Raw genomic sequence first — 17,598 nt, forward strand, 5'->3', positions numbered from 1 at the left:
GGGGAAGAAATGGAGGCAATGAGAGATTTTACTTTTTTGGGCTCCATGATCACTGCAGATGGTGACAGCACCCACAAAATTAAAAGACGCCTGCTCCTTTGGAGAAAGGCGATGGCAAACCTAGACAGCATCTTAAAAAGCAGAGACATCACCTTACCAACAAAGGTTCATATAGTTAAAGCCATGGTTTTCCCAGTAGTGATGTATGGAAGTGAGAGCTGGACCATAAAGAAGGCTGATCGCCGAAGAATTGATGCTTTTGAATTATGGTGCTGGAGGAGACTCTTGAGAGTCCCATGGACTGCAAGAAGATCAAGCGTATCCATTCTGAAGGAAATCAGCCCTGAGTGCTCACTGGAAGGACAGATCGTGAAGCTGAGGCTCCAATACTTTGGCCACCTCATAAGAAGAGAAGACTCACTGGAAAAGACCCTGATGTTGGGAAAGATGGCGGGCACAAGGAGAAGGGGACAGCAGAGAATGAGATGGTTGGATAGTGTCTTCGAAGCTACCAGCATGAGTTTGACCAAACTGCGGGAGGCAGTGGAAGACAGAAGTGCCTGGCGTGCTCTGGTCCATGGGGTCACAAAGAGTCGGACACGACTAAACGACTAAACAACAACAACAAGACAGTATACCAACATTATGTCTTTATTTTATTTTGTCACATTTATCACATATTACCTTCATGTCAGAGTGAGCTTTATGATGATCATTGACAGTCCACAAATGAATTCTGGAAATAGATGTTATGGAACATGTATAGCTGCTGCCAAAAGCTAACCCTACCCCTCTGCACAGTAAATTCTACTCAGACGAAGCACATAAAATGGCATCATTGTTTTGCGTATTTTTTTCCATTTCTGCCAGCAGCAGGTTGAATAGGTGCATAAAAATTTCACATGTAGTTTGTGATAGTGGATGACCTGTGGGTTTTCTGCTTTGATGGGATACATACATGGGGTGTCATAATGTCTACACCTAGGCTTATGCTGCTGCATTTAAATTAAGACCCACTCTCCATTGAACTCGGTGTAACTGAAAAAGATTTAACTTTGTCTGGATTAGGACCATACTTTGAAGTCTTATTTTTTCATGGGTTGATTTGAAAACATGTTTAAAAACATTTGTGGTCTCTGATCCTATTTTCATGAAATTGGTGGATGTGGTTGATGTCCAGGTTCAATCCAGTTAATTATAACTAATTAAGAACGGTTCATAAGCATAATTTTATTTTAAGAGTTGTCATATTGAATTAGCTGGTTGTTTATAATTGTACATTACTTTCTAGCCAGTGATTTCTCTTTCACTTAATTTTATCTGCTAAACAGATAGGAAGTCTTCCACTATGTTGGATAAGAGTGATTTATACCTTGTTATGCTACATTTAAATGAACATTCGAGTCCCATATTTACTTACTTGGAAGTAAACCCTACCTATTTCCATTAAATTGACTCTCAGAATCATTTGGTTAAAAAAGATCATAACAATAGTCTAACTCAAGTTCAACCATGTAGGTATCTCAATCCCAAAGACATTGCAGTTGAACACAAGCCCCATTGATTTCCCTCAGCTGGAACTTAACATATGAATAAATGGCTGAAAGCCAAGGATTGTGGATTGGGCTGTTAACTTTTAAAAACGCAGCATTTTTGCTGTGGATGGATTTGTAAATGGTATTTTCCAAAAGACAACCATTTTACAGTGCCTATAGGTCTTGAAAAATGGAGGCTTATCCTGCAGCAGTCACATATGACATAACTAAACATCTCTGAAATACCAGATATTATAATACGAGAGAAACATGTTGATTTCAAAACTGCTCAGCAATTAAATTTACTTTGACAGTGTTTAAGTGTTCAACAATTTCCCCTCTAATCAGGGTTTTCCTGGGTCGCAGAATGGCTGTGCTTTTAAAAATCCATCTGCATTATTCTGTGAAACTTATATTGTGTTTCAAATTTTAAGTGGTGGTTAGTGCACCATAAAAATAATAGATCCCATACTTTGCCTATAGGTGGGATACATTTACTTTAAATTTGTAGCATTGAAAACCATATGAAAATTCCTTTTAGACCTGAAAATTAATTTCTACAAGCTGCTTATTTAGGAATTGGATGCAAACAGCCATTTTATCAAGTTTAACAGATGGTATTTTACAAATATAGTGGGAAAACTTGCCTGACACATGTTGTTCATTTATTTTATGATAAATTAGCACATTTATTTTTGTTTTAGCTCCTGTATTCATGCCACCTCCATCAGTATTCCCTCTTTCACCATATTCTGTCAATGTATCTTGGGAAAAGCCACAAGATAATGAAGCAAGAGGAGAAGTGATGGGGTACAGCGTCAATGTAATTACTGAACAAAAAGTATTGCCAGTGTATTCTCAGGTATTATTGTTATTAGCAATCTGTTTTCTCTGCTTATTGATATATGGATGTTATAAAGTGGTCCCAGTCTTGTTGGCTATGCCAAATTCAAATTTGCCAGTGGAGCAGCGCTTGCCATTATCAAAGTGCAGTGGGGAGTATCAAAGTTGTTACTATGGCATTTTGCCCAGGGTGGAGCTGACTTTCTGTTTGTTTGTCTCCGTATGAGAGGACATGGCTTGTTCCTGGCAAATTGTTCTGAAGGGAATGTCTGATGGCTTGTATACATGAAGTCATGGTTTAATTCTGCAAGGATACCCAAGAGGTCCAGTGCAGACAAAACATTTCTTAGTCTCCTGGCCATTGTTAAGAGATCAGGAGTGGGCTGCTTGCTGGAATAAAGTAAAGGTGAAGGGACCGCTGCAATGCTCCCTCCCTATTGTGGATTTTTCCTTCATCTTCTTTTCACTGTTCCACTGAAATAATGCCCATGTAAACTACCTTAGAGGGACACGGATGGCGCTGTGGGTTAAACCACAGAGCCTAGGACTTGCCGATCAGAACGTCGGCAGTTTGAATCCCCGCGATGGGGTGAGCTCCCGTTGCTTGGTCCCTGCTCCTGCCAACCTAGCAGTTTGAAAGCACATCAAAGTGCAAGTAGATAAATAGGTACTGCTCCGGCGGGAAGGTAAACGGCGTTTCCGTGCGCTGCTCTGTTTGGCCAGAAGCGGCTTAGTCATGCTGGCCACATGACCCGGAAGCTGTACGCCGGCCCCCTTGGCCAATAAAGGGAGATGAGCGCCGCAACTCCAGAGTCAGTCACGACTGGACCTAATGGTCAGGGGTCCCTTTACCTTTAAACTACCTTAAGGAAAATTCATTTTCTTAGTGCTAAACCCACTAGTGCTAATATATAATTAATATTGGTGATGATACTAATAAATTTATCTGTTTGCAAGAGAAAGTCTTCTTTTTGAAATACTTGTTAGTCATCCCTCTTATTCCATGGTGATTGGATTGGTAGATTTCATCACAGAATGGTGTAATGCTTAATCTACACTGTTTGTAAAAATAACCATTTCTGTTTATTTGTTTATTTATTGACAATCTGCTAAATCTGAGATTGCATAAAATCAGTGTAAGCTGCGACACTACAGTTTATATTCAATTACAATTTATATTCTAGCTCTTTGAGGTTCCTTGAAAAAGTCCTGTTTCTACTAATGGCTCTTGGCAAATGTATTAAGGTTAAAAAAGGTTTTTAAAAAATCAGCAAAAGCTAATTTCTTTTTGCTAAATGTACTTTCTTATCAGTGTAAAATAATGGAAGTGCTATCAAGATAGCTGTCTTAACTCTATTTGCTTTTTAGGTTTTGTATGTTGCTGAAGCTGATGAACAGTCCTACACAGTGGAAGGACTGGAACCATACAGAATTTACTATTTTACCATTACTCTCTGCAATCAAGTTGGCTGTGTCAGCAGCGAGCCGGGAATGGGGCAAACTTTAGCAGCAGGTAAGGGAAGAGAAAAAATTGTATTGAAGTATAAATTTAGCACGTACCTTTCTAATGAGCACCATTACAGATGATCACAGGTTGATGCATAGTGACTGAGATAGGTGCTGTGTTAATACAAAGTGACTAGCTTAATTGGTATTTGTTTACCATGACAGATTAAAAACAAAACACCATGTTTTCCACATAGGCTTGTAGTGTATTGGAAAGCCTGCATAGGTTTCTTTTTCAATGAGAAGCCATTTAACATAACATTTGTTTGTTTGTTTACAGTTTCAGCAAATAAAGTACATAAGCCTAATGAAGTTAATACTATTGATACTTTTGTATCAGTAGCATGTTTAGCACATATATAGCATTTTACAGTTGCAAAATCACTGGCACCCTGGTCATAGGCTGCATCTCCTGTTCTTGCATTTTTGGGTAGGGGGACCACCTATCCTGTTCACATTTTGGATGTCATATAGCAAAACCCCACCTTTCTCCTAACTGGGAGTAGTGCAGGAAGTTTTTCTGAGAGCTATATTCATGATTGAAACCTATGAGAGGGAAACAGGTACACTTGCAAGATGTATAAATGTTCGCATATTTGGATGGGGGGTGCACATGTGACCCTCTACCCCCACATAAATTGGCATAATGTTTGAATATGATTTGTCTGTTTATTGCACTACAGCATACAGTAGGGACGGGGAAGATTTTTCAGCCCAAGAATCGAAACCCCTCCTAGGCAACGTTCCTACATGTCAGTAGGAAGCACTGGAAGCAAAAGTTGGCAGAGCAATGAATGTTAATTTTACCTTTGCACAGTGGGCTTGTTCCCAATCACACTGAAACATCCCTCTCTGTCTTCCATCCAGGCAAGCAATAGGCATTATAAGAGTTTGGGGATACATTCCAGCCAGACAAAGCATTCAAGGAGAATGCAAAGTAGGATAGGCAAGGGGTGTGGCTAGGGAGTAGTCCTGAGAACAAGATAGAAAGGAACATTTAGTCAGTGGGTCTGAACTTCCCAATCCCTGGTGTACAGAAATATACTCCTCAGCATCAGTCTCAAACACTCAGTTGAGATGTGTAATTTGGAGAATCTGTAGGTGCCAATCCTTCAAATCTTTGTACCTCAGGATTCTGTAATATATTGTAATGAACAGTTTCAAAAATAACTAATGGAATTTAGATAGGACCCTTGGCTATTATTAGTGATAAAGCATCGTTCCTGCTTATCTGTCAATTCCTTGAAAATAAATAGCTCATTGAAACCTGACAGCTTGTTTATTATTGTTTTAATAATTTGGTATCAGTCACATTAAACAATACAGTAGAGTATAAAATTGAGTGACCAGTAGATTTAGATATATTAAATGTTGAGTATTTTTCTATTTATCATTTCTAGGTTTGGAAAGTTGCCATTTTAAGCCTGTATCCACTTACTTGAATTAACTTTTTTCACTGAAATCTAGCAAATGTGCTTTGTGTGTCAACTCTTGCTGAGATGCACAAGCAAAATACAATTGACAAATTATTTTAAAGGCTATTTTAATTAACAATCTCCTTGCTGCTGATTATCAGGAGTAAATGCAAGAGTACCATCTGAAATGCATTTTGATAGGATTGTGGGTGCTTGGGGAAAGAAGCTGCAATCCAGTTATAGGCTGTGCATATAACATACCTTATGAAGCACATTTAAAACCTAGGGCATCCCCGAATAATCCTGGGAACTGTAATTTACCTGCCACCGAGCTACAATTCTCAGCACATGTAACAAACTACAGTTCACGAAAGAGAGAATTATGCACTTTGCTCCTACTTCAGTGACTGCTTTTCTTTGGTGGTCTGGAAGACAAATGCAAACCAAAAGCAGAGGGACTGCTTACAAGATCCCAAATACTTCCTTATTATAATACATTTTTATAACAGTTGTAGGGAGAGCTGTCCTGGAAAGTGAGTGGAGGTGAAGGGATCCACCAACTTCATCGGGTTCCCAGGCATCTTATGTTCCCAAGATAATTTATGAGAGAGACTTTGGAGTTCTGCGTAAAGTAAAAATTCCACAGAACTGCTGGCTCTGGGTTGTTCAGAGCACCCCTTTGTAAACTGGTATCGATCCCTACCTGCCAATAGCACTGCAGGTGTAGTCATCTAGTATCGTGAGTGTGAACCAGCTTGAACTTTCCATCTGCATGTATACACTTTTACATTTGAAACCTTAGAAGCAAATGATACTTCTATACCTTTTCATCATGGAGTTTAAAGTAAACACATGGAAAGCAGCAGAGAAGTGCCATGGAAACCTGAATAATTATTTTCTATAGGGAATCATCTGATATTACTGTTAAAAAATGGGACTGACGCTCCTGCAAATAACTCCTATCGTCTTTGCTGCCAATGGTGAACAGCTGGTGGCTGAGGGAAGATAACCATTTGGTTATTGTCTCTTGCTCATGTGTCAAAGCAAAAGTGAATATTTAGACATTCAGGGGGCATGACAGGCCCATCTGTGTAGGTGTTGCCGGGCAAAACCTGCACAAACAGAAGGATTGTCAGGACCAAGCTGGCACAAGGAGAGGTGCTCATGCAATGCGTTAGCACTCCTCACCGCTCCAGGTTTCACATATATTAAAATCAGACAATAATGCTAATACTTCTACAGATCCCATTTTAAGTGTAAGCTACAGTAAGCTTGGATGCTTATGCTTGGTGCCTCCAAATTAGAATCCAGAACATGCAAACACAAATCTGAACTTGAAATCTGAATCAAATTCCCACTGATGTCTAAGAAATGCAGTTATCATTTATTTGTTAGATATTAAATATGAGTTTCAATTAGAACTGTCTTCATGGTTGTCACTGGAGGTTTCACAGGTGTTCAAAGAAATAATAGTAAAACATTTTAAATGCCTAACGTTGATCTTAAAGTGGAAATATAAACATGTACTTAGGGTTGTCATACGTCCGGATTTTCCCAGACATTACCAGGATTTCAAAGGCGGGAATTTCCGAAGGGTGGCGCTTTGTCCTGGATCTTAGGGCAAGTCAATTGAAAAATCACGTTTTTTGGGTGTTTTTGTAAAAAAACTTTTGGGGTGTCCTCATTTTTATTTTTTGAAATATGGCAACCCTACGTGTACTGCATGTTTTGTGGCAGGTGAGCATGATATTCAGAAATGATTTTAAAATAGTTTAAATGGCCTATATATAGCAGACCCCCTTTACACCCTAAGCTATATGATGGTGTAAAGGTAAAGGGACCCCTGACCATTAGGTCCGACTCTGGGGTTGCGGCACTCATCTTGCTTTATTGGCCGAGGGAGTTGGTGTACAGCTTCCGGGTCATGTGGCCAGCATGACTAAGCCGGTACTGATTATCTATTTGTATCATAAAACACTGTATTGCAAATTCATTGGCCCAGATTCAGCTAAAGTTGGTCATAACTAAATAAACAAGTTCTTTGTGTGATAAGCTTAAGTCCCATTGAGCAACTTTGTCATAGTGAATTCCAGGCTAGGGATCATTAGGAAAGGAGTTGCAAATAAATGCCAGTGTCATAATGCGGTTATACAAATATACAGTGGGCCGCTTTTGGAATACTGTTCACACTTCTGGTCATCTCATCTCAAAAAGGGTATTTTGGAGTTGGAAAAGAGCAACCGAAATGATCAAATTCCCCTGTGAGGAAAAAAGTTGCAACATGTGGGACTTTTTAGTTAAGGTGAGTAAGAGGCAACATGATAGAGGTGTTTAAAGTTTTGCACGGCATGGGAAAAAGTGGATAGAGAAAGGTTTTTCTTCTTCTCTCACAATACTAGAACTTGTGGACATCCGATGATGCTGAATGTTGGAAGGTTGAGGACAGATAAATGAAAGTGCTTCACACAGTGCATAGTTATGGGACTTCCACAGGAGGCAGCAGTGGCCACCAACTTGGTGGGTTTCAAAAAAGGGATTGAACAAATTCATGGAAGATAAGGCTATCGGTAGCTACTAGCCACAGTGACATCCGCAGTTGCTGGGAATCCCAGGTAGGCAGAGTGCAGTTGCGCTCAGGTCCTGCTTGCGTGCTTCCCATAAACATCTGGTTGGCCACAGCGAGTACAGGATGCTAGACTAGATGGGCCATTGGCCTGATCCAGCAGGCTTTTCTTCTCTGATTGGCCACTTAGGAAACAGGCTACTATTAGACTAGATAGCTGGTCCAATGCAGTAGGACTCTTACTATGTTTTTACATGTATATCTGCCATGCTGCAGGGCCATATATACCTATTTCTATCTTTGATGCTGTTTGACGCTCTTGTGTATCTGGAAAATACTCAGTATTCATCAATTTATGAATGGAATACAGTTTCCAAAAAGCAAAACAAGCTCCACACCTTTGGGAGCATAGGATTTGATGTATATTTTTATTCAAGTTTTGCCATCCCTTAGGTTTACTGTCTTCAAAGAGAAACCTGTAATGCCTGAATTTCCAATAGTTCAGAAAGGTACACACTACTGATAAGAACCATATGTTTTGCCTGTCATATAATGGTTTTTAAGCACAATACTCTATCATAATCTTAAAAACCACCCATATCCAATTAACTGGTAATTAGTGGTGCATTAGATTTTCCTTTCTCTATTAAAAGTAAAATACGCAGGCTGTTTGCCTCTGGTCTGAAAACACACATTGCTTTGCATGCAAGTACATAAAAGTCTGTCACTGTGAATGGGACCCAAAGTGATTAAACAAGCACTCTTAATATGTTAATTTATAATTTTAATTACAGCAATCTTGTATATATACTCATTAGTGAATACTAATATAAATATTTTTCTACCTTTTTATTCATAATTCATAAACCAATCATCCCCTTCTTTCTCAGCAGTTGCCTGTTTTTTTGTTTCACAATACAATCTTTGTTCTTAGTTATGAATGCATTTTGTTCGTTCCTGCCTTGAATAATCCCTCATTAAAACAAAGTCACTTTCTGCTCCATGTTTAAAAGGGAAAATAAGCATGCAAATGTGCCATTGCATCCATATATATATATATATATGTATATATATATAAAATTTATACACAAATATATACTTTTGCTTGCCGTCCTTCAATTAGTCCCCCTTCTTTGAATCTAATTTTATTTGTTGTTATACTGGTTTGATGTAGGGACTCATGAATTTCAGGCTGGTGCCAAGATCTAGACTGAGATGGGGAGTGGCGGGGGGCAGGGTAGAAGAATCAAAGCCTCTTCAGGAAGCTACAGAGGCAGCAAAGCAAAAGCGAATTGGCTTCACCTTTGACTGAAACTCTTGACTAGTACTGGAATCCTGTGATGATTTTGCTTGGTTAATTATCCAGTTATTTATTTCAAGAATATAGGCACTGTGTTACAATTAGAGACGTGAAACATAATCTGAGGAATTTGCAAATGACAGATGATTTAAATAACTCCTGAGATAAACAGTATCCGCTCAGTATCTTCTCTTGCCAAGTGCTCTCCAGCTACAGATTGGGTGCTCTTTGTGCACCACTGCATGAGCCAAACCTTATTTGTTTGTTCTCCCCAAAGGACATATTTCACTCCTCGGGAAATTGCACAAATTATTCTGTTGCCAGTATGTCAAATTTGCATGGTCTTTAGGCTGAGTTTAAGTTGTATTTCTCTTGATTAAAAGCTTTTGGTTCAAAGCAATACTTTTTAATTGCCTAATGATATAAGTCAGTTCTTAGGAAAGAGCCATGCATTTAGGAGTTCATTTGCAATATAACTGAAAAATTCATTGCATGGCAGTAAAACAATTTACTGTTAATTACAAGGAGAAGAATTTGCTGTACCATGCTCACAGATTGCCATGAATCATGCAGCACTCCTAGAGATTTATAACAGATGTGTAAGTGGGATGAATTAGCAGGGTTTAATAACAGAGACACAAATCATGCAGACTTCAAGGAGCTTTAATTGATATACTAGAATGTGACGGGCATGAATCACTCAGCCATTCAACAGCACTGTAACATATGGTCAGCTCAATATGCTGCATCTTAAATCGGTTGGTGAGTCGTTGGTTGTCCCATATGGTGGAAGCAATATATTTTTCGGGAATTTTTTTTTTACATTGATTTTTAAAGAAATATGATTCTATGTTCATAATACAATGAACCCTTAAAACTTGTTATGTTTATTTGAGGAATATTCCAGCCCTACTGTTTTAAACTGGAAATAAGTAGCTTTAGTCCTACCGTGTGCAGGTATGTCATCAGGATAACCAATACAGCTGCCTAATCCTTGCCCAGGGATGGTTTGAGTAGCTATAAGTGCCCCAAGGCAGCAAACAAGGCTGTCGCTGCCCCCACTGCCCATTAGTTCCCTACTAGCTCTTCATTTGTACTCTCACCTGTCTCCTATGGGACAAATTTAATATCATGATGGAGGTGGCCAGAGAGAAGGGGCAAATGGCAGGAAGCTCATTTAACACCTGGAAATTTAAAGGCATAGGCACTGCTTCTGGGTACTGGACCTAAAGTTTTTATTTTTCAGTTTTTCAGGTTCAGTTTAGCTTTTTAAAAGTATATAATTATGACTGCTACTTGTAGCTTTTTAAAAGTATATAATTATGACTGCTACTTGTGGAACAGTTAATTCATTTGTTATTAACTTTGCTTTGTTTTGAAAATGGTTTTCACAGTGTCTTAATGTAAGCCCTCCTATAAGTTTTAAAAATTGAAGTTCAGGGTATTACATTTTAAATCAATCATTAGGCAACCGAGTTGTTGTGTCTTTGGGGGGTTCATCAGTTAGGATTCTGGACTACAGAACTAAGGTATCCTTGCTCAACCATTTCTATGTCTCCATCACTCCCATTCAGTACAAAGATTTACCCATGAGGTTGAATGGCAAAATACTTTGCATTGCCAAACTAGTCGCAGTTCTATTAAAAACATTCCCGGTACCGTTTTACTAACATCTTGTAACAATAGCCAAGCTGTTTAAGGGGGGAGCTCTCATTTTTTAAGTCGAGGGGCAAACATAACATTGAACGTTTGCTTACGAACTGAAATTGTACACCATATGAGTTTGAGTGTATGTGTGTGTTTAAGGACAACCCTACAAGTAGCCATTTAAAAGGTTAGAGTTCTAATTAGCAGTAGCCAAAGCATAAATGAGACCATATTCTCATGAATGGTTACGTTTTCAAAGTGCTGCTAAAGACTGTTGCTATTTCGGGTTTTAATTGAAGAGAAAACACTGAGGAGCAAATTTCAGGCTAAAGCCAAGAGGAACCAAACATTAGAAGTGCTGCTGATTATTTGAGAGGTTGCCGTTGATATAAACGCATGAGAGAGAAGTAGACCTGTAAATTTTGTAGCTGTAATGCAAATGCGCTTTTATTAGCTTTAGAACCTGACAGGCTATAGGAAACTTTTAGCAGCTGCATTAGCAAACCTGACAGATTTGTGAAAAGAATACACTATCCTTAGAAGCATGGCTGCCAGAATTTAATGTCAACAATTAAAATTTATTTTGATACTCACCTAGTGTTTATTACTGTTTGTATACACAACAGACCTTACTAATACAGAGATGCACTATTAGATGGAATTACCATCTGTTCGCAGTGAAATGCTGGCATCTGTCTTAGCTTCTAAAACTAAAATGATATCGTTTCAAACAAAACAAAGTTAACTGCTCTTTACTTACCAACAATTATATTTTTCTTTTAGGCACACAGATTGTATGTGTGTGTTCACGCACACAAGCGGAATGCCTTTTTTTATAGTGACCTATACAGCAATATCTATAAGTGATATATCTTTAACATAAAGCAGTATGGGCCATCTGTTTAGTGCCCTCTGTTACACAACAGCAAACACCTAGTCATAGGCGTTTAAACTAATGTTTTAGCTTTATAATATATCAACTATATATTATCTAGGAATAAATTTTAAAAACACTACATAATTAAAATATGCAAAATATAGCTGAGTCTACTAAAAGACAGTATGCTTTGACAGATGTGTTTTAGGAGGCTTGGACAAAATTTAAATAGGCAAAATTATAGACTGCTCCTTTGACAAAGCAGCTACAGGTACCACAGTGACACCTTTAGGAAATGTATACTGTGCCTTTTAGCCTCCAGTAGCTATATTGTACAATCCAGTGACATGGCAACCTGTACTGCAGATTTATAATCTTACTTTTTTCATCCAAATTGCTGAAGTACCAGCTTCAATAGAGACTCTTCACTGTACATGTCAACACACAAGTATTCTGAATCACCAAGGACATGGTAGTTACAATACTAATGTTATACCGAAGATGTTGCTTTTTGAAAGGTTGGGTTTCTGTTCCATATATCACAAAATAATAAATTGTGTCATGCTAGTGTTTAATGCGTGTACACAGTGCATTAACTGTAACTGTAGTACATTTATTTGTGCTAGAGTAGACTTGAAAATGATTAAAAAATCAATACTTTCCTGTCAGAGAAGCAAGTGTTACAATGCATTTAAGTAGTTAATTGCAGAAGCCCCATAAAAGCTTCAAATTTGGGTAGCAAAGATGTTATAATTACAGTGCAGGCAACTCCTATTTATTAAAGGATGATTGTTTAAGCGAGATGTGGTTGTTGTTGTTGTGAAGAAAGGTTGGCTGTATGTATTCATTTTAGAAATAATGAATTTTAGCCTTTTTGCTTTAGCAACTCTAAGCTGAACTAGAGGACTCAACCTTGGCACTCACATTTAAAATGCTGACACAGACTGATTTGCTCCAAAGGTGAAGTTCCAATTGTAAAGCCATGTTTTCTTTTGAAACCTGTGCATTAATACTGCATTTCATTAGCGCTCTGCGCTACTTATGCGGGGAAGCTTGTGACCTCACACTGCACTACTTCAATTTCAACACAGTAAATTTCGAACATAGCAGTATGATACTAATTAGATTGTGAAGTCATAAATGATGTCCAAGCAAGAATTTACAATGCATAGCACGGTTGGTGGGTTTTTGTCTCCCATCATTCCCTCTGCCAAAAGTAATATTTTATCATGTTGTAGAAAAAGTAATAGCAACATACTACAGGTTAATGTGAGAAAATGATGGTTTTGTATGCAAGAAGCTTTAAGGATATGTTATTAATTTGTTATAAATGAAACGCTTTGCAACAAACTCTTAGCTAACTGAAGTAATTTGCAAGATGTATATTTTAATCCAGATTGTTCTCCAAATGAATGTCGTGCCCTATAATCACCGAAAACTCTATCTTTGATATATACAGCATAGTTTAGGACTCTCCTCATGTTAAAAACATTACAGGTTGGCAAAGTAATGATTGCTTGGGGTACAGAGTAGATAAAAGTATTGCTATGAGGTGTTTTTTTGTGTGGGTAGACTGTATGCCTGGGCCCCCCTCCCTCTAATTCCTGGATCCAGAATGGATTCAATTCCTGAAATAGCCAGGCTAGCTTCCTGTTGAGTTAATGGCCACCTAAATATGGGCCATTAAGGTAACAAAGGAAGCAGCTCTGTGCCAGATTGCAAATGGGTAGACCCCACATTCCTCAACTTGCTGGTAGTTAGAAAGACAAAGGCCAGAGTTGAGAGTTAGTGTGTGTGAGGTAGAAGCTGGAAGCTCAGGTTGTAAATATGTGCAAATAAACCAGAGATCATAAAAACATCACAGTCTCCTCTGTCCCTCATTCCGAAGGAAACCATACCCTGGCTAAGTGCCTGGAACCACTGGAATCTAGCATTGCGAAGAGATTGGAGTGGTGTGCAACAGTATATTATAGCTAAAAGACATCTTGAGGAAATTGCTGGACCCAAGTTAACCACATAGCATAGCAGTGACCAGTTTTCCAGGCCAGCAAACCACAACAAGCTACAAAAGACTGCATACCAAACAACTGCACTAGTGCAAAATGCATCAGCTCAACTGCTCACTGGGAGACGGGGGACAGCCATCATATGAAAGAATTGCAGTGGCTGCCATTTTCCACTGAGTTAGGTTGAAGGTGCTGGTGTTAGTGTACAAAGTTGCATACAGCTTGGGACCAGGATATGGATACGATCATCACACTCCCTATATACCCAGTTGATTGGTGTGTTCTGTAGGAAAAAGCATCCTGCAGATACCATCCTACCAGGAGATCCAGGCGCCTTCTCTATTGTGATTTAACCGAGTGATAAAAGATCACACAAAATTCGTCCTATCAAAGAGAACCTGTATTTCCTATTTCTGATATATTTGATTACACTCTGGAGAGATAGCTGGGTGCCCTTGTTTACAAGAATTACTGTGGTACCTCGGGTTAAGAACTTAATTTGTTCTGGAGGTCCGTTCTTAACCTGAAACTGTTCTTAACCTGAAGCACCACTTTAGCTAATGGGGCCTCCCGCTGCTGCCATGCTGCCGCTGCACGATTTCTGTTCTCATCCTGAAGCAAAGTTCTTAACCTGAGGTACTATTTCTGGGTTAGCGGAGTCTGTAACCTGAAGCGTCTGTAACCCGAGGTACCACTGTAGTTGAATTTGTGCCTTAAGGTCTGTATTATTTTTATGATGCTGAGATAAAATTACTTTCAGTCAGTAGTTAAGGTGGAAAAAAAGCCAGTACGGTACCACTGACAAGTCAAACAAGACATCGGAGGGCTGCCATTCAAATTTTTTTACTAAATCAAGAATTATCTGTACTGTATGATTGCAATAGCACACAAGTCAAAGGTTGTTTGCAATTGTAATTGATACTGCTTTCCTAGGGGACGATATATTATACATGTAGAACTCCCTGGTTTATTCTGAAAACCAGTATTGTTTGGATAACCTTAACTGGACAGATGCATCTTTTCTTTTTTCTTTTTATATAAATAGCTCCAAGACAGCTAATTGCCCCTTATGCTGAAGGAATAAACAGCACAGTGATAAAGATAAGTTGGAAGGAACCTAAAGAACTTAATGGGCCTCCTCCAATCTATCAGCTGGAGAGAATGGATGCATCTTTAGCAACATCAAGTGTAACTGTAATGAAAGGAATCCGTTTTCCAGGAAATGGGTATTATAAATTTCCAAGTTCTACTCTGCCTGCCAACACATATTTTACAGGTAAGGAGATTGTGGTGATAGCATGCAGTGTAAAAGCTTTGGTTTTTGTTTAGACTACAATGGGATAGTTAGGGTGCCTTTATACTAGCCCATTTCTCTGGAATTGCTCTTTTTAAAAAATTCATTTGTTTTTAGAGCACTTCCGCATGATGTTATTGTTAACTCTTTTCATTCTGTTGCTCTCTGAATCATCTTGTGCTTCTTGAGACCTGATTTTTCACTATTTTTGTGTGAATGCAATCTGGTATTTGGGCAGTTCAGGGGTAAACCAAAGGTTGTTCATCCCTAATCACCGGGCCCAGATAATAAATAATGTAATAATAAAAGTGGGGGAATCAGCATGATTAGAGGTAAACCTCGTGATATGGAATACAAAAGATTTCTTAAATTGCCCAAGTTTACTAAAAGCCCAGAAAGAACTGAGTATGCTCAAAGACCTCCACAACCAATGGAAGCTCAGTTGAAAAATAGAAAAGGAAACTTGAGGGGCTGGTGAGTGAAATTGCATACTTGTTTGTTGATTTATGTAAATTGTTTTGTTGCTAGAAGTCCCAACCATGTTTTCTCAGAAGTAAGTCCCACTGAGTTCAATGGAATTTAGTCTCAGACGATGGGGTTAGGATTGGGATTGCAGCCTTAATCTGCTTCCTACTGCGAAATTGAATAACCAAAGGAATGTATCCTTCATTATCATTCTTTTCGCATAGAAAGAGGTAGTCTATTTTTTGCCTGTTGACTTATGACCCTAACCCTTATGCAGTAAGTAAAATGCAGGATGCCAACCTGTGACATCTTTACCCAGAGTGGTAGAGGCAGCAGGGGATCATGATATTTGTGAAAACAAACAGAAGGACCCCACTTCATTAACTTTGTCTTTAAGGTGCCACAAGACTCTATTTTTTGTTTTCTTGCAAAAGACTAGCATTAACTTCGGAAAGGAACACACAGAGAAAGTGACTGATTTGTAAATATCTGTTGATGGCTGAGATGTTTGTATCTTTTGTGCACTATGATATTTAAAAATAGGTATATTTCAGAACCAGCAGACGACAAAATATAAAAAAGACTTGTGTAAAATAAACCAATTGCAGGGGTACAGAAAATACCAGATGAAAGGCTGGAATGCCGTGAGGCATGTCCATACATCCCTATATATGGCTGTTCTATTCAAGGACCAAGAATTATTATATCTGTGTAATTAACAATATTTTGCAACCCTTAGAAGCATTCATTTTCTGCTTCTCCTTGGATGAAGTCATTGTGCAAATGTTTCTCCTTAACTGGGAAGAATGATAACTTAGGGGTAGTACATCTGCCTTGCACCCATAAGTTACCTTAACTGCAGGTGCTGGGAATTAAAAGAAATATCTTAGGCAGCACAGCTAAAAAACCCCACCTATTTGAACCCCAGAGAGCTGCTGCTAGGTAGAGGCTAACAATGGTGTAGGGGAAACTCCAGGAAAAAATGGTTTGGGGGAACAATGTGGTAGAAAACACCATTATAGCGGAAGCAAAGACCTTAATACATTATGGCTGAAAGTTAGGGTGGGGAAAATTTGAGAAACGGGGAAGGGCGCACCCACTACCAGAAACTTGTGCCCCTCCAGATGTTGCTGAACTTCAGCTGAGCTCCCATCAGCCCCTGCCAGTAGTGCTGATAGGAGTTATAATGCAACAACAGCTGGAAGGCCACAGAACAATCTCTGCTTCAGTATAAGGCAACTTAATAAAACCTGCCTAACCTAAGCAAATATATGAATCATGGCATAACTGTGGGTCAGGCTCCCATCTCTGCAAAGGGCATTCTGACCATGCTTCCTTTCCCTTCGCTTTATCGTTATTGACAGTGACATGTCCCACTATGAAGTGTTAGCTGGCCTCAGAAAAGAAAGAATTTAGCCCTCTCTTCATTTCTCTCAGAACCTTTTTTGCTAGGACTATGGCCTTGCACTTAAAATGAATTCACAGTTCCTTCTTGAACAAGACATTTCCTTTCTTCCTCCTTCCTAATCCCAAGAAGCCTAAAGATAGGGTGAGAGGGGAGCTGGAAACACTTTAAACAGGAGTGATCCAGCACAACAAAGTGAATTGTGCTGCTTTGTGAACAAAAACATCTTAAGACATTTTCTAATGTGCACGACAGGGACTTAACGCTACAAATATGCGGAGCTGACCCTGACCGGGCAGCATTACTGTAGTCGTATTTTCTTCTTCTTCTGAAACAGGACTGATTTTTTTAAAAAATATTATTATTATTATTATTATTATTATTATTATTATTATTACTTTAAAAAAAGTCTGCATCAAACATTTGCTTTTCCTATATATCATTTTCATTGAAAAATACAGATTTATTTATGCCTTTGTACAAAATCTCAAAATCCTCCACTTAAGAATGAATTTTTAAATGTACCTTTTGGTAGGGTGTTGCAGGCCCTAAGACACTGTTCTAAAAACCTATCCTAAAGAATCCATTGCCAAAGTACATAACTGGCCAAGCTGATCAACATTCAGCAGCTACATCTTGAAATTCAGAATATGAGAATGGAATAGATAACAACAGAGTTGTGTCTAGGTTTCAGGAGGCCCTGGGCAAAGTGCCCTCTGGCTTCCCTTCCTCTGGGCTTGTT

At 38.7% G+C, this 17,598-nt stretch overlaps 1 protein-coding gene across 6 annotated transcripts in view; it reads left to right on the forward strand.

The window, feature by feature from the left end:
* USH2A (usherin) overlaps window positions 1-17,598 on the forward strand; it is a 427,327-nt gene that overhangs the window by 102,516 nt on the left and 307,213 nt on the right. For all 6 annotated transcript variants that reach the window (XR_008329695.1, XM_053383154.1, XM_053383155.1 and 3 more), the window contains exons 19-21: window positions 2,240-2,397; window positions 3,747-3,891; window positions 14,738-14,968. Coding sequence is in view for 5 of the 6 variants with exons in the window: in XM_053383154.1 (XP_053239129.1) it covers window positions 2,240-2,397; window positions 3,747-3,891; window positions 14,738-14,968 (534 nt within the window). In the remaining variant the exon portion in view is untranslated. The remainder of the gene's footprint in view (window positions 1-2,239; window positions 2,398-3,746; window positions 3,892-14,737; window positions 14,969-17,598) is intronic.

The sequence above is a fragment of the Podarcis raffonei genome, chromosome 3 (genome assembly GCF_027172205.1).
Source record: "Podarcis raffonei isolate rPodRaf1 chromosome 3, rPodRaf1.pri, whole genome shotgun sequence".
Lineage (NCBI taxonomy): Eukaryota > Metazoa > Chordata > Lepidosauria > Squamata > Lacertidae > Podarcis > Podarcis raffonei.